Source organism: Microtus oregoni, unplaced genomic scaffold (genome assembly GCF_018167655.1).
Source record: "Microtus oregoni isolate MIOR12 unplaced genomic scaffold, Mior012 000000F_ref0000247, whole genome shotgun sequence".
NCBI classification, from domain to species: domain Eukaryota; kingdom Metazoa; phylum Chordata; class Mammalia; order Rodentia; family Cricetidae; genus Microtus; species Microtus oregoni.
The window spans coordinates 83203924-83222573 of NW_024543059.1; the positions used below are offsets into that span (position 1 = coordinate 83203924).

The following is an 18650-nucleotide window of genomic DNA, read 5'->3' on the forward strand; positions in this document are numbered from 1 at the left end:
GAAATTGCAGATTCTGTCTCCTGGCTCGCCTTCTCCCTACAGGAATGCCTTTACTTTTTGTAAAGAGACACCTATTTTTGGTGCGTTATTTGCCTCCATAGGAGGATGTTGGATTATCTTACCTTAAATTGTTGATGAAGTTGATACATTTGGTGACTACTGTTACATGATAGATTATTTTATGTGATGATTTGCTTGATCCAAATGTCATTTGTCATAATGTGTATAAAATGCCTTTAGTTTTCACCATCCCTGTCATCTTCTGATTATGAATTTTTTTCCTGCTCTTTAGTAAATAGTCCTAACATTTTTGTAGATCGAGGGGAAAGGATTATTGTTCCAGAGAGTACGAATATTTTAATGTTTTGAATGAATTCCAAACTTTATGTACTTTAAACACCTAACCAACTATAGAAGTTTACCTTTTTATTAATAGACATTTTCTCTCTTCTCATTAAAATTAACTCATTATTCCCATTTATAGTTTGTTTCTATAGTATATCTTGGTAGACTAGAAATGATTGATATACAACAGCAGCAAGTCATGATAATAGTAACATAGTAAATAATTCATGATAAACTTTCATATGTGGCATCCTTAATTTATTCTTAACAATAGCCCTGTAAGGAAACTTAGTGGCCCTTACCATTTTTATTTTCTGTATTACTATATTGGTACTCAGGGTTAAATAGTGGTTTAAGTCTAGGTTTTTAACTCTAGACTTGACGCTCTTTTATTCCAGAATTTCCTGGAATGACATTGATCTTTCTAATTTCATCAGGATATTCTGATTCAGGTCAAACAATTCATCTTAAATGTTTGTTTTTATTTCATTTCATGAGATTCGTTACAAATCTTGGGGCTGCATTTATTTGGTATGAGACAACTTTATACGGTGTGGCATCCGGTAGTAGTCATATCAACTCATTTTAGTGTTACCCTTAATAAAACGTGTGTAAATATATTGTTCAAATGAATAAATGTTATTAGGGCTGACTGTATGTGTAACTATTACGTGTTTTTTTTTTTAAGCTCTTAGCACTGTTAGCATCGATGATGAAATGTTGTATTTTAGAATTACATAGCATTTCCTATTTAATGAAGGCAGTAAATGGTAAAAACTAACACACTTAGAATGGAAGTAGCCTGGCTTGATGTATGAAATTGTAATCCCTTTCCTGTTTTTGCTGATTTTCAAATTTAAAATGGCTGATTCATTTTATTCACTTTCACAGGCCCTAGATGGTCAAAATATTTATAATGCTTGCTGTACCCTAAGGATTGATTTTTCCAAACTTGTGAATTTGAATGTAAAATACAACAATGATAAAAGTAGGGATTATACACGACCCGATCTTCCATCTGGAGATGGCCAGCCTGCATTAGACCCAGCTATTGCTGCAGCATTTGCCAAGGAGACATCCCTTTTAGGTATGATTTTTACTGTCTATACCACCTTTCTTCCATTGTTCGGTGGAAAAGTACCTGTTAAACTCCTGTAAGTATGATTAATTTTACATATTAAACCTTAAAAAATTATGTTCATATTTTATGAGTTTTTGTTTTGTCTGTTCAGAAGAGTATATGAATTCCATTATAAGGAAAGCTTTAGCTTGCTAAGTATAACTAAAAGTATATTAATTTATCCCCTTTTTGTCACCTCATTTTGTCCTTATAAAAATTGGAATGAAAAAGAATGTTAAGTTTATCCAAATATGTATGCTTCAGATTTGATATTTAAGCCTAAGGCCTTTATGCCTACTTCTTAGGATTAATCTGATTGCTTTAGCAGTGTGCAGAAATAACAAAAGTATTAACACAGTTAAAAGTAGGAGTGTGGGTACATGGAGTATTTAAAAGTATAATGTACCATAAATCTTGAAAATTTATCATTGAAGATTTTTTCATAAAATGTGTATTGCTCTTCCTTTGGACTCTTACCTTGCCCTGCAGTGCATTTGTGCTAATTATGTAAAATACAGTGTAAAATAAGCAACTGATTGTTGATGGACTGAAGATTGGAGAAAAATTTGTTAGAATAAGCAACCTGATTTATAGTGTCAGAATTAATAGTTTTCATGAATTTAATGTGTTCTGGGAATTTTTATTTTGGTATTTGTAGTATTTTCATTTTTATTTATGTGTGTTTTCTCTGTGTATATGTCTGTATACCATGTGTGTGCAATGCCTATATAAAGGGCATCAAATCCTGCGGAACTGGAGTTTACAGGCAGTTATTAGCTGCCATGTGAACTCCAGATTCTAAACCCAGGACCTCTGCAAGAGCAACAGGTGCTCTTAACCACTGGACAGTCTCCATCCCCAACTAATGCTACTTTTAATTTCAGATTATTATCTAAACAGAATTCAAGATTTATGGTTGAGAAAGAAGAAAGTAGCTCTTAAAATTTTAGTTTAAGTTTATGCCCATCATTTTAAAAACCAGACAGATGTTGAAAATACGGTAAATATATAACTATCACATCTACTTGCAAATAGGTAAAATGGTTGGTATATGTATGTGATAATGAGTTTAATGTTTGTTGTTATTTGAAGTCTGTTCTAATGAACACAAAAACTGACCCCTTATAGTAGTATTTGCTATCTCTAGTACAACCACTACTACATCTTATTGTGACTGAAATAGTACATGTTTTAGGTTACTAGGAGTGTTCTTGACAGAATCTTATTTGCTATGGGTCTTGTTGAAGCCTTATGAATTCATAGTTTAATGACACAGTCAAGATTGAGGCCATAACAAGTGATAGCTTTTGCTTTTAATTTTTGTCAGAACTTGTACAAAAGAAGAATAAAGATTTGTAATTGAGTAGCTTGTGGGTCTTAGGCATTCTCTAAATACTTGATAGGTATATTGGTGAAACTGAAATAGCCAAATAAAGTAGGCAGTGGCATGAAGATATTACAATCTTGTACCATTTCTTTAAAAAAAAATTGAGGGTAAAATACAAAAAAATCCATTAAAACATTGTTTATATATAACATAGGATTCTAAGTAGCTATGTGTGTGCTTAGATCCTGAGTAGAGGCCTATTTTGAAGTCATTTGGACTTTGCTGGGGAATGTGTAGCTTGTATATATTTTTGTGGTGATTTCAAGGCTTTGGTGAAAAACATTTTTTACACACACAAATCTTTCATAAATTGAATCTAGGAGATGACTCAGTTGGTAAAGTGCTTTCTCTGTTGGTGTGAGTTCCTACGTTTGAATCCCAAATAGCCTTATAAGAAGCACAATGATGGCCATTTTTAACTAGGTGTAGGGTAAGGGCAGGAGGAGATGGAGATTCCTGATGCTTATTAGTAGGCATTATTAGTGAGCTCCAGGTTAAATGTGGGGACTTGCACTTGCTTTCCTAAATTCTGTCATCTTTTATTTGTTTTAATTGTTCTACATCTGTAAGTGGGCTTTTACTTTAACCATCCTCAAACGGTTTTAAAAGTAGGTGAGTTTAACTTTCAAAACTCCACTAATTCTGTAAGTTGTGTTATTCATAAGAGATAACATTCGTATGTTTTTGTTCTATCTCTCTTCTATTAGTACATTTTGGTACGAAATTAAAACCATTTTTAGATTTTGAATTTTACTGTAGTTGCCATTTAACTAAGAACTTTTAAATAAAAATGATAATTTTGGTAGTTTATTATACTGGATATATATCGTCATTACTTTTTTTTTTTACTGCTGCAGTACATTAAATCTTTGAAAGTGGACATTAAAGTATTTAATCAGGTGACTTCAGAATATAACCAAAGTAATAGTGACAAGATTCCTTTCTTAGTCTTTCTGAGCACTTCCAAAACAATTGCTACAGTACTTCGAACTATTCCATCAAATATTTTGGGGTGTTTGCTTTTCACTTTCATTTTTACGTTTAGTTGCTTCAATGAATGTCATTGCTTTTTAAAATCTGTATTAGAAGTTTCATTTTAAGCAGTAATTACTTCTAAACTATTGCTTATACCTGGTCTCCCTGCATCTTTTTCTAGGAATCAGACTGTTTTGGAAATTAGTTTATTCAGAGAAGGGAGACACAGTGCTTTGTAGTTGAAAATGTAACATCTGAATGCATTCTTATTAGCTTGCCACTCCATTTATTTACTCACATACTCTTTCTGAGGAGGAGGTGGTAAAAAATTACTGATTATAAATTAAGACATAATCATTTTTGTCAAGGTAAATGTTAGTGTATTAAGAGGTGGACAGCTTTAGAAAATTGCTAGAGTTAATTTTTCATGATCATGTTGCCACTTAAAAATATTAGAGCAACTAATTCATTAAAAGAATAGAACTTTTTGATATATTTCAAGATGAATAAAATAACATCCATTCTTAGAATAACAGTTATCAGAGGCGGAATAAACAGTTGATTTTTATGAAGAGATTAAACATTTTTATAGAGTTAATTTGTATTTCTTGTGTGCTGACGCTTTCCAAACTTGTTAGCTATTCAAATCCCCACTGAAAATCAGTGGAAGTGGGTTCAAGGCATTCATAGAGTTTTTAATATCCCAAAATATTTTAATAAAGCAAGAGTTGAAAATTAACTGCTATTGGAATTTTTATACACTAAATTTTGGGATTTTAGTATTTATGAATGATATTCTCATGGCATGCTTCATAACCATTGCACAGTATTTTAATATTTTTTATTTGTCATAATTTACCTTGGCACAATTCTGATATTACTTTATTGTTAAAATTGACTTACTGTGTTTCTTCTTTTATATGCCTAACCTTAAAATTCTCAAGTAAGCTTATTTCAAAACTCTAAAGTTTTTATCTGTTGCTTTTTATTGGGTCATTCACATTTTAATGCTTTACAGTTTGCATTTATGTTTCAATCACTGTCTGTCTTAGAATGAATCCTGCATTTTTGTAACCACATTAGTAATGATAGCCATGGGTTTACTTGGGGTTTTGAATCAAAGCATTGATCCCACGTGTTACATCTCAACTATCACCACAATATTCCCAGATTTTCTTTCCAAAACCTAATATATCTCTACCACATCAAGAAACATCTGGTTAGTTTAATAGAAACAGGGGTCTCACCGTGTCTACAGTTTGGCCTTTTAAATCTTAGTAGTACAGACTGCCCTCAGTCTTAAAATGTTTTGTTTGTCAGCCTCCTGCATGCTTACATAACCCAGACAGGCAGTGGATTTTTGTTCTTTTTTAAATTATTTTTTCATTTATTGAAAATCGATTTGTTTTTATTACATAATATATCTTGATTATGGTTTCCCCTCCTTCTACTTATTTCAGTTCCTCTCCCCCAATCTGGATCCATTCCCTTTCTGTCTCTCGTAGAATGTACACAGGTTTAAAGAGTAATAATAAAATAAAGTAGACGACAAAGCAAACAAAGAACCCCCCCCCCAAAAAAAAAGGCCATAAATAACAGAAGCACAGAAACTCACTTGTTCACACATTCAGAAATCCCATGAAAACACAAAACTGGAAGCCGCAACAGAACATGTAGTGTTATAAAAGACAAAAATAAAGAAGAGGAAAACAAAAGGCCTTGAAGTGATATTATAAAACAAAGAACCTATAGAGATACTGTGGAGTTCATTTTGGCCATCTACTGCTGAGCACGAGGCCTACCCTTATGAGCAGTTTGTTTCCCCAGTAAGGCTCCCTAGGAGAAAATTTAATTTTCATTTGCAAGAAGGTATCTATTGAAGATTGCTTCTGGGTTAGGAATAGGGACATGTACAGGGCATGTGTCCACTTTGACTTTTAGTTCTAGGACCCCATCTGGTGCAGACACATGGTGACACTGTGCTTGCTGCCTTTTACTATGTGTGCTGATCCTCTTTATTTAGAAGGCCTTGTTTCCTTGGTACCACCTTTCCCCTCCAGCTCTTAAATTCTTTGTACCTGTCTTCTGCTGAGTTTCCTGACCCCTGAGTGGGATGGGATTTGATTGGAACACACCTTTTATGATGGAATGTTCCAAGGTCTCTCACTCTGCATATTGTCTGACTGTAGGTCTCTGTTCACATATGCCAGGCAGCAGTTTTGTAATATGACCAAATGTCTAGCCTGCATTAAATTTTATTTTTTTTTAAAGTATTTATGTTTGATATTTTAGGCAGAGTTTTATGTAGCTCAGGCTGAATTGCTCTGCCAGTCCCTGCATTAAAAAAAATGTTTTTTTTTTTTAAAGGTAGCTTTGTGTAGAGCAGGATCCTAAAAAAAGATCTTGGTGTTGGTTGTTTCTATCTCCCTAATTCCTTTTCATCATGTGACAGTCCCTTCTTCCCTTTGCCCCAACATCACTTTCTTTGGCTTGATAAGCCTTAAACTTTAAGATGTTGCTAGTTTTATGTTGCTCTGATTATTTCCTTGTGTATCATAATTTGTTCCTCTGTTCTCTGCATTGGGCTTATCTTGGAAAAAGACCTATAACATCTGGTTTTTCCATGTTTACTAACTTAGTTATGCTGGAGATTGATTGTGGCTCCATGTGTTAACATGAAGCCTTCATTCTCTTCTTCAGCTAATGGTTTTAGTAAGGAGTCCTGCCTTAGTGTCTTTCATAAGAGTGAGCAAGCAGTTATAAAGATTGCCTCCCTTCACATACTTTTTTTCCTTTAGTTAGTAAAATCTAGATTTTTTTTCCTTAATAAACTAGACCTATATTTTATATAATAAAGTGTGTGCAGAACATTTCTGGTTTTCCTTTCACTGACTTTCAAGGCTGAAGGTGGTACTGGAAATTAAACCGAAGACCTTAGTCATTTTTATTTTTTTATTTATTTTTTAATATTTATTTATTATGTGTACAGTATACAATATTCTGTCTGTGTGTGTGTCTGCAGACCAAAAGAGGGCACCAGACCTCCTTACAGATGGTTGTGAGCCACCATGTGGTTGCTGGGAATTGAACTCATGACCTTTGGAAGAGCAGGCAATGCTCTTAACCACTGAGCCATCTCTCCAGCCCCCTCAGTTCTTTTTAGAGATTGCTGCATCTCTCAGCTGTATCCCTAGATGTCTATAGAGCAATAAATTCCTCACTCTCTTTGCTAAAGAAAATAGTTGCTGGACATAGCATTTGCTGTAAATAATTGTATTTTTACAATAATTTATGAATGGATGGGTACACGTATTATTTCTTGCCAAGTTTATGTATTGGTTTTTAATAAATAGCAGAGGAATTTATATCACATCTCTTTTACCATGAATTGTGGGAACAAAAGACACAGATGTGACTGTGAGCTAGTAAAATGATAAAAAGTTTGTAATGTCATTTAATTATAGTTGATTTGACCCTCTATTTTCCTTGTTTGCCCCTCCTTCCCCATTCCTCTTTCACTTCCCCATCCCTACTTTCATGTATCTTTTTAGAGTCTAAATCCATATATGACAGAACATTTGGGTTGGGCCTTTTCATTTTCCACAGAATCTTTCATAGAGCATGTTAATCGTTTTGATGAAGTCTTAATTTACTGGCTTTTGTCTCATTGACTTGTGCTAGATTGTGAAGGTGTTTCTTCAGTTACATAGTTTAATTTCATTATCCATTTTGAATTATTTTTGTATGAGGAATGAGGCTTGGGACAGTTTGTTGTTTTTTGTGTTGTTTTTAAACTAGGAGATTCTCCTAGACCAACCAAGACTAAATGTTTGTTGAATTACATTTTTACTTTTTCAAATAATAATTAGAAATATGGTTTGGATTTAGTTTTGGTTGTATGTTTGTGTATGTGTGTATGATCAATTTATGCTTCCATGTTTTTGTCAGTACCAGATTGCTTTGGCTGTTTTAGCTCCATATTAAGTATTAATATAAAAAGGTTTCCATCATTTTGTCATTTTCATTTTCAGGATTACTTTGGATGTGTTAGTGCCTTACTGTCAGTTTTCTCTTTTTTACAAAGCATTTCCTGAAATTACATTCGCCTACTGGCCTGCTTTTTTGTTTTTCTATGACATACACAGAAAAGCTTAAACAACTTTTATGAGACATTATATGTGTTATATTTATTTTAACAGTCACAGGAGAAAAACTGCAAATGCAGACAGTAGCAAATGGGCACTGGAGCAGTGAGGAATAGCACTGGTCTCATTGTTTCAAGTATTTGTACTAGTACCTGTGCTTTCCACTATGTGTGTTAGAAAAACAAAGATTGTTATTTTTAGATATTAATTTTTTTCTAATTTGTTCAGGGTTTCAGAAGTGAAATCACTCCAAAGTGATTGCTACTTCTAAAGTGTCTTACTGAACCATTAGTAGAACTGTTGCTTAGAAATACACAAATGCTGCTTGTTAGTTTTGTGAGTAAGCAAGGCTCCTTCCTATCAATTAATTAAAACAATGGTGGAATTAAGTACCTTTCTAAAAAGAAGTGCCAATGAAAACAGTTGTAGGCACATGAATCTTAGATACAAGGATTAGCGCTCTCTCTCTCTCTCTCTCTCTCTCCCTCCCTCCCTCCCTCCCTCCCTCCCTCCCTCTCCCTCTCCTTCCCTCTCCCTCTCCCTCTCCCTCTCTCTCTCCCTCTCTTACAGGAACATGCTCATGAGATGAGCCCATTGCTGAAGGAAACACTCAGTGATTCTATTTCATGTTTCTGTCACAACACATAACATGAAGAAATTTAAATAGAGGTGGAATCTTAAATCATTATTTTTAAACTGGTATTTTTCTAGTCATTCTGCAGGTAAAAACTCTCTCTCTCCCTCTCTCCTCTCATCTCTCTCCTCTCATCTCTCATCTCATTGCTATTTAAAGTTTTGGCCCTACTGTTAAATACCTAGACAGATCCTTTTGGGAATAGTTTTTACCTGCAGAATGACTAGAAAAATACCAATTTAAAAATAATGATTTAAGATTCCACCTCTATTTAAATTTCTTCATGTTATGTGTTGTGACAGAAACATGAAATAGAACCACTGAGTGTTTCCTTCAGCAATGGGATCATCTCATGAGCATGTTCCTGTAAGATTATTATGTAGCTAAGAAATTCTACTGTCTAGTAATATTACATCGCAGTGCGTTATAAAACAGTTGTGCTGCCCAATGTATAATGTGCAGTGCATATAGTAAATGTACAGTGCGCAATACTTGATAATGTTCTTCAGTGACTTGCTGGCTTATATAGTTACCATACCTTTTAAACATTATTTTAGGAACACCAATTACTTCTAAAACTTATTATAAGTTAATATGCCATGTTATTTCAGCAGCAATCTTAATGCATCTCCTGTTTGTGAGTGTGATATTTGAACAAAGATGATATTAGACAGTGATGTAGAGTGTTGATTTATTAACCAGTCTTCTATTTTACTGTAGTTGAGTTTTAAGTTGGGGAACAACTGGTGACTCAAGTCTATAATCCCAGTACTCAAAAGAGTTAGTATTTTAAAGACTGAGTAGTAGCCTGAATTCCATGATAGTGCACTCTAAGGTTAGAACAGATTTGTTAAGATGAAACCCACCATAGTCATAAACACATGCAGTCTTTTACCTGGAGGCTGAAGCAAGAGTGTTGGGGTCTTGAAGAACTATCGGGACCACCTAGTGAGACCTTATCTCCCCAGAATAATAAAACAGAAATTTGTATTTTTAAAAATGGACAGCTACTGATAATAATGAGTAAATAGAGAAATGTTTCTAAAGATGTGCATGCTCTCTATACAGTTGAAGATGACATGGTATAAAGTCTGTTTGTGGCTTGAGGTGAAGATTATGCAGGAGAGTTTCACAAACTAGAAATCAGAAGATGCAACAGAACATTCCAATTAGATTCTTGATTTTAAGCATATTTTTTTTCTTAATGTTATTGTGAAGGTTTCTGATCTCACAGCTTTTGTATTCAAGTGGAAAGAGGTTAACAAGACTGGTTGTAATTGAAGGTAAACAAATACACATATTGTGGTTTTGAGTACAGTGAAATGAGTGATCTTCCTTTGGGAGATAAACAAATACACTATAAAGCTTCTGTTGTATTTTATGAGAGGCAAATATTTTGAATGGCATATGTAATAACTGGGAAAATATGAATGAAATGGTGCCACAGAAATTTTTACAGAGCAAGATCTTAGGAATGATGTTATCTGTTGTTATTTTATATTGGAATTATTAGCCTCTTAGCATCAAAAGAGATAAGTTTACAAGTATTCTGTAACTATCTCATTAAGATAAGATACAGTTAATCAAAATAATTGGTTAAGAACCTTTCTGTGAAGGAAGGATCTGTTAGTAGTCAGAGCGATTGAATAAGGATGATTATTTAGGTTTAAACTGGTTGCTGGGTATATTTAGGAGCTAAAAACAAGAGTATTAAAGTCTTTTAATAGAGTAAAATAGTAGCATGAGATGAAGAAATGTGGGAAAATAAGTGCTAACGTATTATATCTTAATGATGATTACTTACAAGAATGAAATATGAAGATCTTTATCAGACAATAGGATATTTAGTGTAGAATTTTGTTTTGAAGCAGGGTCTCACTGTGTTACCCTGGCTGATTTAGAACTTACTATATAGACCAGGCTGGCTTCCAATGTACAAAAATCCATCTACCTCTGTCCTCTAGTGCTGGGATTAAAAGCATGTACCACCATGCCTAGTTTAATGTAGAATTTTGAGTTTTAGTGTAAATTTTGGCAAGGTTTGTGAGTTTAGAAGCCAGAGATTAATACAAAAACTCCATTTACAATTTTCCAAATATAGGAGAACAAGATAAATGTTGAAATCAAATTTTGGAAATATACATCATATTGTGTATCAAAATAAGATTGAGGCTGGGAAAATAGTGGTAAAATTTCTTCCTTACCAAGTTCAAGGCCGTGGTTTCAATTTCCAGTACTCAAAATGAAATTGAGGCTGTAATAGTTAGGGTTAAAATTAAAAGTAGCTCTTCAATGCAGTATGTGCCATAAGAGTATTCACAAAAAATTAAATGTGTATTAGGAAGAAGTAGATGGTGTTAAAAGACAACAATAAATTAATACCCAGAAGATGTGTGTCAAAGCAAGGAGAAATGGCCTAATAAAGTAAAGCATTACCCAAGGGAGAATATTTGCAGTGTGGCAGAATTCACTTGGGAGTTGAACTCCAGCATTCCTACATTGAAAATCTGACTTAGCTTTACTGTCTGGCTTACACATTTGCAATGGACATAATGGCGATAATCCATAATTAAATACAGTGATGCATATGAAGGGTTTTACTCAGTGTTTAGCATGTAGCAGATGTCTGTTACATGTTGGCAGGTATTTGATTTCCAGGTTAAAATGGCAGGTACTTGTTTTTTCAGGCTAAAATTAACAGAATTGGTTGTATATTGGATCAAGAAATAAGATATTAAGGCTTAGAAAATACACCTTTTAGATAGGACCATTATGAGACCGAGAAGGAATTTTTATCATGTTCGTACTGAAAGTTAGGGCCAAAACAATAGCTAATGATAGTTTAGATATTGTTTCTACAAAGGTTTGTGGTTTAGAGACTTGATCAAAGCCTTTGTGGCAGTATTAAGAGGTGATGACACTTTTAAGTGGAATATGGTAGGAGATTCTTGGGGGATGTCCTGTAAAAGAATTGTTTTAGTGGTTCTCTTGAGATAAGGTTTCTGAAAAACAATGGGACAGGCCCCTCTGTTATACCTCCCCTTGCCATCTCTTTTCACAGATACTTCTTTCCTAACACCAGTACCTAAAGGCGCTCATACCATATGTGACTGCCTAAAAGCCAAATAAACTTCTTTTCACAGTACCTGGTTTCAAGTAGCTTGTTAGAGTAATGGAAGATATGTTAATGTATTTAGCTTAAAGAGTTTCTAAATCATTAAAATTATAGTGTATATGACGTGTTTAAGTTTTACAAAGGAGCAGTTATCTTGTAAAATAATTCAGTTGGCATTTATATAGAAGTTGCAATTTTATTGGTAAAAATAATGCACCGTGAAACATTTTTTAAGTTTTCTTATAGCCACAAGTACTTAGGTAAAATCTAAAAAATGTCTGTGTTGATCAAAGATAATTTCCCAGAGAAAATTATTTGGGAAGAAAAGCTGAAGTTTGTCCACAGAGGCTTTAATGTTTGATAAGTGCTTAAGCTATGCCTATGGTTTGGAAGTGGAGGTAGTTTTCCTGTTGCCAACCTAGGGGAAGAAACTATAGAAGAGAAAAGCGTAACATGTTATTAAGAAAAGGTAGTGGTTGCCACAGGTCTTAAACCACTGGGTCCATACAGCAGGTTGCGTATGACGTAACTGTCCACGTCCTTTGACATAATTTGATTAACCTACTTTGTAGCTTGATAACCAAGGTGTAGTGATAATAAATAGATAGTGAATTATCATTTAAATAGATAAAAATAGTGTTGGGGTCTTCAAAACTTAAATTTTACATTTTGGTAATATTTTTATTACCTCCTTTCTTACTAAGAGGGAGGTAAGGTGCTTCTGTTTTGAACTCAAACTTTTCTTTCATGTAAGCTTTCTTTTTATTAAAGCATATGTATTGAAATCAGCTGAGACTGTTTAAACTGTCTCTTGAGTCTATAACAATTAACATTTGCCTTGTAATTCTCAATTATTTTAGGTTCATTTAGGTAATTTTTTTAGTTTTATGGCATTTCTTGTTCTAAAGCTTTATCTAAATATTTTACCATTAAGTTTGCTTCCTTATAAAACCCAAAAATGCAAATTTAAAAGCCTGAAGTATTTTTTAAAACTATTATGCTTAAGTAGTTAGAGGTTTGAATAAATTTTAATTAGTTTTAAATTTTTGATAATTTTGTTAGATTATTGAATCTCTGTCATGGTAGAAATGTATCTTAAAAGAAGTTTTTTTCTTTCTGCCAAAAGTAAAGTAGGAAATCTATTCAGAAAATTTAAATAGATTTTGTTTATATTTTAAGAATAATATTTTTGAGAACTCAACAGGTAAATAGTAAGAAATGATTTAGAACTGTCTTAGTAGTAATTTTAACCATATACCCTGGTATTCTTTTGCAGATGTCACTACAGCGTTTTCTTATCTTTGCAATGAGTTATTTGTCTTTTAAATTCCTTTGTATATTTTATATAAAGCATAATGTTTACAAAGTGTTACTGAAGATTGTGGGCAGTTTCCTAATGTTTGTTGGGGTCCACAAAGTCAAAATTTCTGACATTAATACTAAAATAAGTTTTGCCTTTTTGACTTTGATTTTCTTACTGGTGTATTTAGGGGTTTTGTTTTTTATATCACCCTTAAGTCTAATAGAGTGCATAATTGTATGTTATTTTTAATTTTATTGTAGTAAATGTCAGTAGATATAATTCAGGTAAATACTTTAGGTAAACAAAAGCTTGCTTTTCTCAGTAATTTTTAAGTGTAAAGGGGGACATGAAACCAAAAGGTTTCAAAATTTCTTTAACTTAGGTATAAAGCTCAGGAAAACTCTAGTATGTAAACAGAAGATGCTTAGTTAAGAGGCCAGATGTACAGAGAAAATACTAGGGCGTTGGGGATTCTTGATGTTATTTTATTTTTGTGTTATAGTTGGTGTTTCAGGGAAAATTTTTCTGGGTTAATGGCTTTGAGAGCTTTTCCTTGCTTGTTAGAATTGAAAGTAGCCTATAAATGAAGTTGACTGTATGTATTATTGTGGAAAAGAACTTATCAAACAATTGTTTTTGAATTTTGAAATCCTTGTATTAAAATGTGATGCTTAACATGGAGCACTTGTTTTTCTATTGCATTCAGTATATTGCAGTTGGTGGCTTTGTTTTTGTTTGTTTAATTTTGCCACGACTAATTCTGAGTCTCATAAAGACCATGGAATTTAACAGCATTTTAAATTAGCTTTTCTTCCAAGAGGTAGTCAATTAAAGCCACTAAAACAAAGAAATGATTTGACAATATAATTACTACATCTGGTATTTCCACTATTATTAAATAATTGTATTGTCAACCTAAGTTGAATGCTTTGTACATTCAGCCAAACTGCCTGAAAATACTGGGTGTTTTCCTAACGTTGTTACTTTTTTCCCTAATCATGCAAAGGTCACTTAGCACAAGAATGTAAGAAAAAAATTACTGAGTACAGTATCTATAGTTAATAAGTGTATATACATACCTTGACAAAAAATACAATTATATTTTGTTAAATGGACATAACCTGTGAGATGTCATGAGAAGTATATTTAATAAGTCAGGGACAAGGAGATGGCTTAGTGGGTAAAGTTCCTGCCATGCCAAGCCCAAAGAACAGAACCCTCAGAAAAAGCCTGGAGTGGCAGTACTCCTGTAACCCTAGTGCTAGGGGTCAGGGGCTGTGGAAGCTTATCTGCCAGCCAGCTTAGCTAGCTGAGGTAGTGAGCCTCAGGTTCCGAGAGAAACTAGCTTAAAACATGAAGCCTAAGAGCAACACAAAACATTGGGGCCACACACTTCCATTATCAAGTCCACATACCACATACAAGAATGAATAAAATGGCTTAGTAGCCAGTAAAATGTTGGGCCGGGATTACTGGACACATAGGATGGTACTTGGTGGTTTGTTACTTTATTCTTATTTTTCTTTAAGCTGGAACATTCTGAAATAAAACGTAACAACCAAGGAAAGTGGGCAAAAAGCTGCAAAATACCCCCACCCAGAACAACTTCATAAATGAGAATCTTTATTCTAGTGATCGAGTACTCACAGGAAACGAGGAAAAGCTGAATGAATTGGAGGAGGTGACCATGCCAGAAACTTGGGAATTTTGTCCTTAACTCTAGAGACTTTCAGTGGAAGGTCAGAGCAGTCTATGTAAAGCCCACCCTCAACCTTGCTAAGAAAGTATAAGTCTCTGGCCCTGAAGGTAGCTGCAGCCTCACAGGAGCACATAAGAACGCTGCAAAGAGAGAAAGAATTTGCACAGCCACAGCAAAGGGCTCTTTCTAAGCAAGTATGTTATGAGATCTGTGCCATTTTCATGGGAAAGTGTGAATTCTGTGTTGTTAGCATTGTACTTAACGAGAAATAGGTGAATAAGAATTTAAGAGTTGAAGTGGATGGGCTTCATTGTGTGTTTACTTGAGTAGAAATTAAGGCAAATTGTCCCATGATTTTCTTTAGGATTTCTGTGTGAATTGTTTAAGAGGATTTGTCTGCAGTAGCTGAATTTTATAGGAAAACAATTATTTATAGGAACTGAAGTACATATTTGTTAAGTGCAGAATGGTTTTAAAATTAGGTTCTAAAAGAGACAACACTTGTAGAAATGGGATGATGAGTACCCTTGTCTTGAAGGTTTTCTTATATTTACCTCTCAATGGAAATCATGGAAGTGAAAATTGACTCTTCATACTTTGTTAGTTTTTCCATAGGGAAGATACAGAACTATCATGTCTGTAATATGCTAACATTTTACAGGTATGTACCTTAGTTCAAATAATAAATGACTGTTGAAATCAGTTATTTTTCTATAACTGCTCCACACCAACAAAACATTTTTCTAAACATCTTAAAAATTAACTTACAGGAACCATTTGGACCGGCCAACCATAAGCCATGCAGCCATCGTGCTTAAATTGGTTTTGTAAACGACTTGTGTGTGTTTCGTAAAATATGCTTTATTTTAAAATTAGGGCTTCCTGTTGCAGCTGTTCCAGGAGCTCTCAGTCCTTTGGCTATTCCAAATGCTGCTGCAGCAGCTGCTGCAGCTGCCGCTGGCCGAGTGGGTATGCCTGGAGTCTCAGCTGGTGGCAATACAGTCCTGTTGGTTAGCAATTTAAATGAAGAGGTTAGTGAAATAATTTTTAATGCCTTTTCATCTCCATTTCATTTGTGAAAGTTTTCATATTTATTTCATTTTGCACTTGCCTTTCCTTTTATGTATATTCATTAGCCAAAATATCTTTTGTATTTCTGCTTCTGAATAAAATTTACATACTTGTTTAGGTAGTACTGTTTTTTTAGACAGTCATATATCTTTATATATGTTTATATATTTTAATATAGCTACCTATTTTTCCTAAGAAAAATATGGTGAAGTACCGTAGTTTGGCTTTTTATTTTTCTGTTGTTCTCAAAGGCAGATGTGATCTAATTTTGCAAATGTAACTCAAAAACAATTTTGCCCTTTGCCTTTTCTAATGATTTGCTTGTTCATTTCATGCTTATGTGTCATTGCATTTTTTTTAATCTTATTTTGTGTGAACTACTCTAATACATTTTTCTTTGAAGGTTCTTCCAAAGATCTTGACGAGGCACTCTTCCAGTCTTTCTTAGTAATTTTTTCTTTGCAGTTTTTAGTCATTGTCTTCTACAATATATTTCAACTTTACCCTGCTCCCTTCTTGTTAAATAAAGTTGCTGTTATTTTCTTCAGTTGTACATTTTATGTCTGGTATATTTTATTTTGATTGCTATGAAAGCTGGTATGAAATGTGGGACCCTCAAATGTATCAGTTTATGGTGTCTAATTTGAGTATTTGTCTCATTTATGATTGGCCTCTGTTAATAATGGATATAACTAATTTTATCATTTAATACTGTTACTATTCACAGTTCTGCATGCTAAAGTGTTTGAATCAGAGTGACTTTGTTTTAAGACTTTTGCCTGCATTTCATAACCAGCCATGCTTATGCAGTTAAAGTTCAAAGTTTAAAATTCCTGTGCATGCATTCCTTCCCTATGTTGAGATGAAATGCTGTAATTTACTCTTTGATATAGATGTACTTTACCCATATTTGTCTTGGATGACTACATTTTGCTCAGTTTTTCTTGTACAGTACATAAACCAACCATTTTCTGACCAAATTCCTGCATTTCCTATGTACTGACCTATATTTTATTTTTTTTTTGTTCCCCGATTCCTTATTTTTTTCTTCTGCATTGCTGTTTCCCTTCCCCATTTCATCCTTTTCCCTGTGTGTTCACCTCCCCTTTCCTTGTCTTTCCCCAAATGCCCATTCCCTTCCCTGTCTTATCCTTTATTTTCCTTGTCCTTGTCTTCATTCCCTGTCTCCATTCCCTATGTTCATGCTTCTGTGCTTGAACAAATGTTCCTCGGACCAACTTGCCCCAATTAACCGCCTTGAACCATGATCCATGACCACCTCACCATTCTGCGGGAACCACCCTTCGTTATGGATGATCTGTTCATCTCCGCTCTTCCTCGACTCTTCTCTCTTCTTGTCTTACGCTGCTTGCTCTTCTCTCCTTCTAAAGATGGTTACGCCCCAAAGTCTGTTTACCCTCTTCGGTATGTTATTGTTAGCACTATACTTTTATTATTGATTTGATTTTTTTGTTTCACCTTAATTCTTATTTGTAGCTAGCACTTTGGCTTAAAGTTGAATAGTAAATCTTTTGCTATTTTTCTTTGCTATTTAAAACTCTCCATAGACACAAAGTTTGTTTTAATGCATGCTGATTTATTTTGCATGGTTTTTAATTTAATATCATTCACATAGCTTTGAGGGTTTATCAAAATTATTCTTTTCAAAATTCACTGTTCAAAATCTTGTCCTTCTTTATTCATTTGTGCAAATGGTGAGATTGAGTGAGTGATCATGTTGATGTCTGAGTGTTTCATTGATGTGTCAGATAATCTTTAGCTGGCTTGCATATAAAATTAATTCCATTTCTGGATTACCTCTTTGTGGCTCCACAAAAAGGTGTTTATGGAGATGTGCAGCGCGTGAAGATTTTGTACAATAAGAAAGACAGTGCTCTGATACAGATGGCTGATGGGAACCAGTCACAGCTTGGTAAGAGGAATATTCTGAATTCATTTTAAGATTTCTATTCCTTGTTCAGATAGGTCATAAAACCCTGGTTAATGTCCTTGTATTCCAAGATCATTTATAAATATCGATTCAACTTAGCAATGAAAAGGAAAATTCCTTAGAGATGCTAAGTTTTACAAAATGAAAAACCTTTGCCAGTGGTTAATGGTAAAATGTAATCAGTCAAGTTACATATATATTGTTTTCTACATGCTTCAATCTAGAATACACCTGTATACTTAGCACATAATAGTCTGTAATCTGTATTGCATCACCAAGCTAATTAAATTAATTAACAATTTAATTCATTAAGATTTAAGTGATGCTACCTTATTCTGCTTGTATTCACATTTTTTTAAACTTTGAAATTTACTTTTTTAATGGAATTAATGTGTTTTGATGTTATAACTATCTGAAACTGTTAACTTAGCTCAGTTAAAATAGAAAACTGAGTTTCTGATTTAAAATGACAATACCCATGTTAAATGTGCTATCTTTTAGCATAGGTGTTTGGGCTACTGCTTTCTCCTTGGTTTGTGTGCGTGTCTCTTTTTGAGGTGACTCATTGACATTATTTTGTTATCACTGAGTAGTTTTTGTGTTTTTTGGTTCTGGAAATCAAGAAATCCAGAGATCTTGCATATACTAGGCAGGTCCTCTGAGCTATAGACCCGTCTCACTGTTGTTTTTGTACAGTAGCTTTTGGGGGGACGGGTTCAGAACAGGGTTTCTCTGTGAAACAGTCCTGGCTGTCCTGGAACTCATTCTGTAGACCAGTCTGACCTCAAACTGAGAGATCCACCTTCCTTTGCCTTCCAAGTACTGGGATTAAAGGCATATGCCAGCACTGCCCAGCTACAGTAACTACTAAGACTTACTTTAAACAAGTGATATTTAGTTTTTAT

General features: G+C 33.9%; 1 protein-coding gene across 4 annotated transcripts in view; it reads left to right on the forward strand.

Moving 5' to 3' along the window:
* Ptbp2 (polypyrimidine tract binding protein 2) overlaps nucleotides 1–18650 on the forward strand; it is a 61908-nt gene that overhangs the window by 38058 nt on the left and 5200 nt on the right. For 2 of the 4 annotated variants that reach the window (XM_041649569.1, XM_041649577.1), the window contains exons 8-11: nucleotides 1237–1432; nucleotides 15600–15754; nucleotides 17186–17219; nucleotides 17635–17727. In XM_041649569.1, coding sequence (XP_041505503.1) covers nucleotides 1237–1432; nucleotides 15600–15754; nucleotides 17186–17219; nucleotides 17635–17727 — 478 coding nt within the window. The remainder of the gene's footprint in view (nucleotides 1–1236; nucleotides 1433–15599; nucleotides 15755–17185; nucleotides 17220–17634; nucleotides 17728–18650) is intronic. The other 2 variants (XM_041649585.1, XM_041649593.1) reach the window with 1 other exon arrangement.